This window comes from Anastrepha obliqua, unplaced genomic scaffold (genome assembly GCF_027943255.1).
Source record: "Anastrepha obliqua isolate idAnaObli1 unplaced genomic scaffold, idAnaObli1_1.0 ptg000009l, whole genome shotgun sequence".
Taxonomy (NCBI): Eukaryota; Metazoa; Arthropoda; class Insecta; order Diptera; family Tephritidae; genus Anastrepha; species Anastrepha obliqua.
In genome coordinates, this window is record NW_026562178.1 from 2,875,120 (window position 1) to 2,886,155 (window position 11,036).

Here is an 11,036-nt window from a genome sequence, read left to right on the forward strand (position 1 = left end):
CATTGAACTCATTCAGAAATTTCCACAATGTCCTACAGCATTTCTCTAAAATTTCAAATTCTTGATGTATTTTAATTAGAAGTAAGATTGAGGCAAAATGTATTTAATGCTAGGGTTCTTTATTTTTTAATATTGTATATTATATTATAGGTATACTAGCTTTTACCCGCGGCTTCGCTCGCATAGGAGTACTTTTGAGGGATTTAGAATATGTATATAAAAGAACTAGCTTTTACCCGCGGCTTCGCTCGCATAGGAGTAGTTTTGAGGGATTTAGAATATGTATATAAAAGAATTACAAAGAATAATTTCATAGAAAATATTTTTTTATTAATAACCATAATATTACAATACCCGGCATCCGTTGCTATGCCTCGTTGAATAAAATCAAAACAACCAATCAGAAAAATATCAAGCAAAATTATTTTTATTAATTTTCTATCTCAAATCGTTTTTGAACTTTGCATTTGGGTCATAGTTGAACAGCTTATGCGGATTATGAAGTCTAGAGTGTGGTATAAATAGTGGTAAATAGGAAAAACTAAGATTTTTGAAGTGAAAACTTCTTTAGAATCGTTGGGAGTGATTTGAGGAAAAGTGAAACGAAAAAAGCGACACTCTTGGCTACGAATATTACATATAAACGTAGCGACGAACTAAATAACTTTTAAGCCAGCGCCGACAGCATGGCGCGATAGCCGAGCGGCTAGCAATGTGAGCTTCCGATCCAAAATTCTTGGTTCGAATCACAAGAAAAAATTTTTTTTTTTGAAATTTGCATTGTAGGACATTTCTGATTATTTATTGAAAACAGTTTTTTATTAAAATTTATTATAGAAGAGAATTGAATTTTTTCCAAGGTGAATTCATACACTAAGCTAAGTAAAACGTGTCGTAATTCAATTTTGTGTTGACATCCAAATGTACACGGCGGAAGAAAAAAATAACAAATCAGCTGTGTTATTGCTACCACCTTCAATAGATTCGCCTTGATTTTTCATATAAAAATTATACATATCATCACTTGTGACAACTGTACCCAGTCGGTCGACAGTGTGTGAATCATCTTTACATTCTGCAAGAATACCCCAACCTGCGCAGCGCACAGTAAAATCGACACAAAGCTGAGCGCAGAGCACAATCGTACAAACACACTAACGTACATACATACATATATACGCTCGAATACATTTTCTTACTGTGCTCAGCCAAGGCTGGTAGTCATGCACTGTGGCGATATGAACGCACAAATGCACATACACAGGCACGAACATGAAATCAAACAGCTCGCCGTTGCTTGTTGGCTTTTCTATTTTTGGTTTAGATACTGAAAGTCAGTTTAAGTGAATCGGTATAAATATTTCGTACATTAATTTTTGTGAGCGTGTAATTCTCAAAAGGTTTATTAGAAAATGTATTGACAAGGTAGTTTGTTGGTTGTGTATGGTTATCGCTTCTCAGCCTTATGGCTAAGATCAAAGTGTGTTCTTATCAGCTTAACATCTGATAGATCCTCCATCGGAGGAAAACAAATGTTAAACTGATTTTTGGAAATGGGCGTATTGTTTTAGGGGCTTGCTCCACCTCTGCCACGGGTTGGCCCGGTATTGCAGTACCGCCGGGATTTCGGCCCAAATTATTGAATAAATACAAGAAGAAATATACTAATACATTTAGCTTTGGTGGGAAGAGACATAAATTTTTATATGAATACAAGTAGACGAAAATGGAAGAAATTTGTAAGTCTGTTTCTTCGGTCCGTTTGGGTATTTTTTTTATACAGTTATTTTATTTTATTTTATGACTATCAAACCCGGCCCCCTTCGCTGGGCACACTAAAATAGAATAGATATGGTTTAGAACAGAAAATATATGGTTTTCATATTATTTATTTCTTTATTCTTTATTCAAGCGCTTTGGCATAAACAATATTTTTTGTTTTTCTATTTGTTTTTGAGTAAATATAAAATATAAATTGAAAATCAGGAAAAAAGATTGTTTTTAAATTTCAAATCAACGCATATGAATAAACAATCGTCTTTTTTCCTGATCATCCATGAATTTTTCGTTTCAATTTATATGTTTTATTAAGCATTGGAGCTTTTTTAACCATTATCCATTTATATTTAAAAAAAAAAAAAACGAAAAAAATTGTTTTTTCCACGAAAACATAATTTCATTCGGATTTCACATTAAATTCTCAAATTTCGTAAGAAATTATTCACTGTTCCAAAATCCACTCCAAAAAAATTCACAAATAATTTTTACATGTTGCACTTACGTTTTTTCCTTATGGCATCCAAATCAGAAAGAAATATTGACACATTGTAACTAACACTGTCAATTTGACAGTTCAGTTCCGCCCCAAGCGTTAAAAAAGTAAGCGACATTATGGCTGGCTCAAAAGAACGCTGTACCCGTTGCCACTGCTCCGAATTACAACCAAACTTTACGAAACCCATTTTCAATACTTACTTAACAATGTGCATAAGTTTGGTTTAATTCGGTGCAAAGACACGGCGGGTCCACGTTTTGGCATATATTTCGAGACCCTAGTCATCAATAGGTATGAAAATTACCCCGTATTAAACCACTTATCAACAGCTTTCATTTGATACCCATATTGTACATACACAACCAGGGGTTACCCGGGTCCACGTTTTGACCTATATCTCGAGACCCCAGTCACGTAGCGGCATGAAAAATACTCTGTACTAAGGCATTCACCAACAGCTTCAATTTGATATCCATATTGTACAAACACATTCTAGGCTCCACGTTTTGGTCTCTATCTCGAGATCCTAGTCACGGAGCGGCATGGAAAATACTCTGAACTAAAGCATTCACCAACAGCTTCCATTTGGTACCCATATTGTACATACACGAGACCCTAGTCATCAATAGGTATGAAAATTACCCCGTATTAAAGCACTTATCAACAGCTTTCATTTGATACTTATATTGTACATACACAACCAAAGGTTACCCGGGTCCACGTTTTGACCTATATCTCGAGACCCCAGTCACGGAGCGGCATAAAAAATACTCTGTACTAAAGCATTCACCAACAGCTTCCATTTGATACCCATATTGTACATACACATCCGAAGGTTACCCGGGTCCACGTTTTGACCTATATCTCGAGCCCTATCCACCAATAGGTATCCAAACTATACGGAAACTATCTTCAATACCTTCTTAACTATGTGTGTAAGTTTGGTTTAATTCGGTGCAGACACGGCCGGTTAGCGAGCACACACAAAAAGTTGACTTTATTTAATATATAAGATTTTTTTCAGTTTGTGTCCGAAAAATCCAAATATCTTATGGAACCCTATTTTTTTCCAAAATAAAATGTAATCCATGTTACTCCTGGATAATGTAGTTTTCGAATGGTGAAAGAATTTTTAAAATCGGTCCAGTAGTTTTTGAGCCTATTCGTTACAAACAAACAAACAAACAATGTTTTCCTCTTTATAATATTAGTATAGATAAGCCACTCGTATCATTTGTTGAAATTGAAAACATTGAGGATGAATAATAATAAAATGAAGAAAATAAAATATGAACTTTATAGCAATATTATAATGAACCTATAATTATCCCGCTCCTCATGCTGCTTTCGTCTTATTCTCTCTCAGTTTGTTTTACGGAAGGTTTCACTTCTATCGCGTCTAACCGTTAGACTGGTATTTTTTTTAGATCACGTTTAAGCAAATATTCGATTATTAGTGACGAATGAGAGTGGTGGTGCGGCCTGGGGGCTGTGGGAAGGGAGTTCCATCATAAAAACATGCTATAGGGTGAAAATATGAATGTATAAAAAATTTTACGTCATTTGGTGTGGTCGTTTCGTAGTGATGCGCGGACAACGTACAGACATTCTCCTTTATAGTATAGATTATCAAAACTGTGAAAATATGTAAAATTTGTAGTAAATTTTAGCTGTGGAATGATAATTTTGGCTCTTTGCAGTTTTGCATAAAAATGAAAATTTGTTTTCCTGCCAATTAGAAAACCACATACACCTGTGCTCACTATAATAATAGCGCGACATTTATTTATGTTTTGTTGTACAAACAAAATGTAGTTTATGTGATTACAAAAAACATATAACTCAATGTTACAAACTTTTGTAAAAAACTTTAAAAAATTAAACAAGTGTTTATTAAAATTTCAAACTTTCATTCCCTTTTGGTATAAAATTGTGCCAGTCTAAAGTGTCTCAAAATTCGTGTTGATTTTTAATTTTTTTTTTCGTTGATAGTGTTAAGCATTATCTTCCATAAAACTACATTTTTTTATATTATATACATAATACCGCCGCGATAATAAATTGTAAAAAATTAATAAAAAATTTTCTAAAAACTCATTAAAAAATTTGAAATTTTGCTGAAAATTTGTTTAATTTTTTTTTATTTTGTATAAAATAAATTTTTATAAAAATATTATTAATTAATTAAATTTTTAATATGTAGCACTTCTTTTATTGCGCATACTCTTACTCTTGTGCAGCACAATATTTATAAAAAGTTGGTGAAAAGAACCGGATACGTGCACGAAAAAACAATTTTCTGGATCAAAATTAAACAAAATAAATTTTCAGTGTGAGAGAATAATGGCATGAAACAGTGCAAATTATAAGTTGATTAAATCAATTATAGAAAAAGTAAATTACTCCTGTTTTTATATTTACATATTTGCTCGATGGGAAGCGCACTTATCCAGACTTGTTGGACATATTCTCAAATTCTCAAATTGGCATAAGACCTACATATATACATATTTTAATAAAATACTAACAGCTATTTACACAATGTAACATATATAAATGTTTAACTGTTTTTTATCTATTACAGTATTGCAGTAAACGAGAAATATGTGTATATCTAAGTCTAGTTTATTTGCGTGATAGCATTATATGCATCGTATGGCCAGATCTTGAAATAATCGATTTAGCATCAAAAACGTTTAGATTAGTTAAGTCATGCCCATCGATCTCGACCAGCTTGTCACTTGCACAAAGAAAACGAGCGGCATTTGTATTTGGGACAGTGGTTGCGACGTATACACCTTCCTGAAAGGCAAATGGAAACAATATATTGTAAATGAGCTTTTAAGCTTGGACCTTTTAATTAGGACTAGAGATTAAGTCTTTGCAGCACATTTTTTTTTACTTCCAACTTTAGTGCGCCCCCTTAACTTGAAAAAATTATGATCCGACTGTATTCATATAATTATTTGATAGAGCTTTATTCACTTCAAAAAATTAGTAACGCACTTGGTAGAAAAATCGAGTTTATAACAATGAATCAATTTGACGCTTTTGGACGATGGAACAAACAATTATAAAGCACATCTTCATATAATATAAGTAAATAAAATGAAACACATGACGCGTTACTTATTCAGAACTAAGTCAGCGAATGTGTGCACGTATGAATGCTCGAGCACACTTTATTAGGGTCTGTTTTTCAGCAATAGTTTAACTATGCTTTGCAGTTAAACTTATAGGTGTATAATCATAGTCCCTCGTTAAACCCAGGATTAATTAAACTGGGACTAACTATTTGAAACTGGGTTTATTTTCTTTACTACCATAATCAATTTAGTACAATGTCGTGGTAAGAACCAGCTTTGACACATTATAATGTCATTTGACAAATGTATTTTTGTAAATTTGCATACAAATATTTTTTTTTCTATTAACTTCGAAAATTAAAAACGGAAAAAGAGGAAAAACTAAGTCGATTTAAAAAAACTTGTACAAAATTCAAACAAATTAAAAAAAATCATAAATCTTTTAAACTTTTTAATTAGTAGTTCTAGAAACTTTTAAAGTACACAGTTCTATTACGCATTTAATTGGTACAATACAGTACCAGTTGAAAATATCTAACAATTCGCTTTTATTTATTTATTCATATTATATTTTTTTTTGTGGATAAAAAACATTTTCATCATACTCAATTGGATTTGGATGCCTCAACAATAAACTATGCGGTTTCTTTAATCTTTAACAAACATAGAATCGGCTCATATTCGACTATGTACTTATATAGTTATGAACATATGTGTTTTCTTTCCTCCCAAAAAAAAAAACAAAAACAACTCGCCATTATATGACGATATAAGGAAATCAAACGATTAATTATATTTTTTGAAGGAATTAAAGTTTTCGTGCAACTATGACAGACTTGTGTACGCAGATAAACAAAAATTAGCTGAACAACGCACACTCTCTGCCGGGAAAAAAACCAAACTCATTCGCTTGGCCAGAAAATAATCCTCTTCCTCTGTTACCACCAAGTGGTATCAAAATCATAACTCTCAACAGTGACGTGGGTGCCGATACGCGAGTGCGCCGACTGTTTGTTTGATGTCAGGAGGTACTTCGTTTTGTCTTCGTTCACCACCATTCTAATTCCCTTTGCTTTTTACCCAGTTTGGAAAAGGTAAAACTAACAGCGCTTCCAAGTTTTACCACGCTTAAATTACCACAGTTAAACAACAATTGAAAGATGAATGTTAGAATTAGTAGTATGCCAAATTATAATCATTTCATAAAAACATAATCTAGGGATGTGATCCGCGTGACGTACAGACCATGTATGTTTTGGCCCTCGACAAAAAAAGACAGAAGTTGGTTAAAGGTCGTGATCTAAAACTGTTAAGCTAGAAAACTTTGCGAGCTGAGTAAAAAAATTGCAAGAGAACTACCATCATCACAAAGTTATTGTGAGGGGATAGCATCGTTTTTCTAACGGGAAAAAGCGAGTCCGATATATGAAAAGTGATGGAAAGAGAGTTCAAATATTGGCATAAGGATCGAAGTTAACCTTCGCCAAAAAAATGGCTAGAAATTGACGCTGTTTGCAGAAATATTATTGGGGATGTTAGAGCCAAATTAGCGCAATAGGTAGTCATTTTCGTCTGACCTGCACAAGAACACAAGCAAATTTAGCGATCTACGTAGAAAACAAAACAAAGCGTATTGCTATATGCGACCTGATTAATAGTGTTATAAATTAAAAAAAGGGCTATTGTGAATGAGGCCCAGCTAAACGTCAAACTTCTGCATACACAACCAAAACGCAACCTTTCCAGGTGATATTACTACTCCGGTACTGAACACGCCTCAACCATCAAAATAGACAAAGGTGGCTTCGGAAGAGCGGCCAAGAAAAAATGTAGAAACCCAAATTGAAACACCGAAACAATCAACACAGTCCGCCATTACTACACAAATCGGACCACTGCTTCGCCCTAGCAATACCAGATGGAGACCGCCCTCTATGAATACCTAAAGTAGACATCATGTAGGATGCCAACGCGTTTGGCGAATCTAAACAGAGCTGGGAGATGCGCTTTTGGGACGTCCTTCAGACCCTGAAACAGTGGGGCTCCCAGGGATTTTAAACGCGTTATTAATAATACCGTTCTAAAGTTTCCTCAACATCTTTTCTGCATTTCTTGCATTTGTCCGTGTTAGCAATCCCTATCTTGTACGCATGTGCAGCCAATAGATTATGACCTGCTAGCATACCTATGATAGTTCTGCAGTCCTTTCGCGAGACCGTAAGTATGAATTGAGTCAGTTTTTTTGTCGTTAGTTCTACACATAACTTTTGCTGTTTTGCATTTGGTCAGATTAGTCCACCTAGCTTCCACTCGCTTTTTCATGTAGTCGTCCATTTCGTTGTATATTGTATTTAACGGTTTTAGTATGTCGATCTCTTGTTCAAATGACAGTCTAACAGGACTTTCTGCTATCTCATCTACTATTTCGTTTTCCATAATGCCTTTGTGACCAGGTACCCAATAGTTATGCAGCCTTCTGTTTGCGTCTAGTCTTTCTATAGCATCCCTGCTTCGCTATCCACTCCCACACCGTCCAAAGTTTTAGAGCCGTCTGTATAGATGTGAAAAGTCCTACGGCTAGGCTTCATCCCATTGTGCCAACCCTTCTCTCCCAATTAAAGTACGGAGTCATGTAGTCTGTGCAACCTGAACTCCACTTTCCTATTGAGCTGTGCCCGAAGGTTCTGCAGGTGAATACCCCAGCAGCCACTAGCCTCTTCGCAGATTTGGCTGCCAGGTTTTCCGCCGCAAGGTCAATAGGTGGCATGCTGAGTATCATTTCCAGCGCCGCCGTTGGAGTGGTTTTCATCGCTCCTGTTATGCACAGAGCAGCGAGTCGTTGAATCCTTTCGAGTGGCATTAAGTATGTCAGTTTTCTTGTCGTATGTCAGTTACTAAGGTCCCATACAGCAATATCGGTCTAACTACTGCCGTGTAGCACCAATGCATCAGAGAGGGTGACAGACCCCAAGTAACGCCCAGCATTCTTTTACATGCGTTCAACGCATTACTGGCTTTTTCATCCTTTCCTCAACATTGTGCTTCCACAGCAATTTGCTGTCTAGTATTACTCCGAGGTACCTTGCAGGATCTTTGAGAAGTAGTTCGTTGTTGCCTAGCTTCGGAAGGTTCCACGTCGGGACCTTGTACTTTCTGGTAAAAAGTACCATGTCCGTTTTTCCGGCGTTTATCCCTAGCCCTGCGCGAGATGTCCATTGGTGTACCGTTTTAAGTGTGTTATTCATCACATTACTGATGGTGTCTAGGTACATTCTCGTAACTATTATTGTTTTGTCATTTCCATACGTCACTAGTTTTGGTGCCCCTCCGTCAATTTTCTTGAGCAGTTCATTTGCTACAAGTAACCATAATAGCGGAGATAGTACCCCACCTTGTACTTCTGCATGCATATTTGGTAACGCTCGTATCGTTGCACTCCGCTCTTAACTTCCTGCCAACTAGTAGCTGATTTATCCACAGATAAACCGCGGGTTGCACACTACGTGACTCTATACTATTTAAAATAGCCACTTAAGTCACGTTGTTAAAACCCCCTGATATATACATAAATAGAAATACTCCTATAGCATACTCCTTATATTTTAACGCCTTTTCTTTGTTTAGTACAAGTGAGTGAAGTACAGTTCCAGTAGATTTGCCTTTAGTGTGAGCGTGCTGAACCTTGGATAATTCGTCCGGCGTAATTGTATCTCTAATGTATGCGTCTAGAATCTTCTCTAACGTTTTCAGAAAAAATGAAGTCAGACAAATGGACCTGTATTCCTTCGAGTAAAGAGGTTTGCTTTTTCCTGCTTTTGGAATAAACACAACTCCCGCTTCTCTCCACAATACAGGAACATATCTGAATCTCAAGTACCCCATGAATATCATTCTTAATTATGGTACCATAAGATGGCTTAACTATTGTCCTGCCGATTTAAATACAGCCCATTCTATCTTGTTAGTTGTAATTACGTTCGTCGTGATGTCGTGCATAATATCTTTTCTAGGTTCGAGATCTATAGTGTCTGCTCACGCTGGAAAATGTGTGCTGACTAGGTCTTCTAGAGAATCCTAACAACTGTCAGCCTACTCCCCGTAAATTTTTCGTATTGTTCTTGGCACAGACGGATTCTTGGATATCAGTTTCCTAAGTCTAGCCGCTTCATTAGTGTTCACCATATGTCTACAGAAGCCTTTCCTTGATTCTCTCTTGGCTCTACGTATTTCTTTCTTGTATACTTTTAGTAGATCCCTATACTGCTTCCAACAGAACTCATTGTCAGCTACTTTGGCTAACTTATATAATTCTTGTACTCTACGCCTTTGTGCTCCTAATTCCTTGTTCCACCAAGGAGGCTTCACCTTGCGTCTATTATAGGCTTTGAGGAGAGTAGTTGCAAACAATTCAACCCCTATCTCAAGTGCAACGTGTGACCTGTATTTCCGGAGTATCATTGGTGTTTTTGATAGTATATCCCTATATAGGTCCCAGTTCGTATTCTTAGGATTTCTAAGGGATATATTTTGGTGTTTGGAGCGGAATATAACCTGAAAGTTTATGTATTTGTGATCAGAGGTTGAAGGTATACTCAACACTTCCCAATTCTGCACCATAACATGCTTATAGAGTGTTAAATCAAGTACATTCTTCGAGGTTGGTACAACATATGTTGGTTCTGCATCTCTATTAGCTATTTCTAGGCTACTCTGAAGAATATAATTAAATAGTGACTCACCTCGGTCGTCTTTGTCTGCGCTACCCCAGACCGTGTGATGTGCGTTGGCGTCAGTTCCTACCACCAGAGCATGCTTTTTTCTGGCAGATATTTCTGCCAGCTTCCGACGCTCTATTTGTGGCGCATGTAGCATATAACAAGACCCAAAGAGTAACGTCTCATCTTTGCAGCCCTGTAGCGCCACCACTGTCAGATAGTCTGAAGAGAGATTATGATCAATATAAGAATATATACTTTTTTTAACTATTATCGCTGTTCTTACCTAATTCTTTGCAATCGGGATGTAGGTGTTGTAGTTGTGTGACTTTAGACCGGAGACTATGGTGCCCGATGCTATCCATGGATTCTGGACTAGAGCCACATCGTAGCCGACTCCCTCTATGTTGAGCAGGAGGTCGGCTGAGGCGTTCTTACTCTGGTGGAGATTTATCTGAAGGACCTTAAACATCTTCAGTACCTTCTCGGAGAAGCTTCCAAGGTCTCTTCTATACCGAGATCCTTTTCCACCTCCCCCGCAGCGAATGTCCAAATCAGGAGTGCATACAAAAACGGAGATCCCCCGAAGAAGAATCACTTACGAAATGTGAAAATGAAGCTTGCATTACAAAAGCAGAAGAACGTCTGCGTGGACATAAGAGACGGGGTATCGGAATTGGAAGAAATACGCGACGTAATTGGGAGCTTACGACGAAATTGGATGACGGCGGAAAAATAATCAAAAAATAATGCCGCAAAAAGCGTAACTGAAGCTATAGGAGATACCATTGGGACACCTAGCACATACCAGGCGAAACGACTGGCCACAAGTCCTCCAGTTCCCAACACACGCTCGCCAAACATAAATGGCGAAGTCTGCCAATGGCAAATTGTTGGTGAAAAAAGAAGGCGGATTAGAAGTGCTGCTAGCTCTTAAGCCAACTCGGAAAAACTGAAAAA

General features: G+C 36.7%; 1 protein-coding gene and 1 non-coding gene across 3 annotated transcripts; one reads left to right on the forward strand and one right to left on the reverse strand.

Moving 5' to 3' along the window:
• Positions 1–1,449: 1,449 nt before the first annotated feature.
• Positions 1,450–1,640, forward strand: LOC129251247 (U2 spliceosomal RNA). Its single transcript, XR_008582940.1, has one exon. It is a non-coding gene; the product is annotated as a U2 spliceosomal RNA (small nuclear RNA).
• Positions 1,641–4,203: 2,563 nt separating this feature from the next.
• Positions 4,204–10,993, reverse strand: LOC129251233 (uncharacterized). Of its 2 annotated transcripts, XM_054890583.1 has the most exons (3): positions 10,363–10,993; positions 10,101–10,298; positions 4,204–5,077 (listed from the first exon to the last, which is right to left on the reverse strand). In XM_054890583.1, the coding sequence occupies exons 1-3, from the start codon at positions 10,439–10,441 to the stop codon at positions 5,013–5,015; spliced, it is 342 nt and encodes a 113-aa protein (XP_054746558.1). In that variant the 5' UTR covers positions 10,442–10,993; the 3' UTR covers positions 4,204–5,012. The 2 variants fall into 2 exon arrangements, 1 of the variants encoding a protein (XP_054746558.1); XR_008582937.1 differs by lacking the exons at positions 10,101–10,298; positions 10,363–10,993 and adding an exon at positions 5,282–5,585.
• Positions 10,994–11,036: the final 43 nt, after the last annotated feature.

Bases quoted from the DNA above. Each gene is read 5' to 3' on its own strand.
- LOC129251233 (XM_054890583.1), bottom strand. From the start codon at position 10,441: ATGGATAGCATCGGGCACCATAGTCTCCGGTCTAAAGTCACACAACTA. The intron at 10,299-10,362 runs GTAAGAACAGCG...ATCTCTCTTCAG, and splicing joins TCCCGATTGCAAAGAATTAG to ACTATCTGACAGTGGTGGCG. The intron at 5,078-10,100 runs GTGAGTCACTAT...TTTGCCTTTCAG, and splicing joins CGCAGACAAAGACGACCGAG to GAAGGTGTATACGTCGCAAC.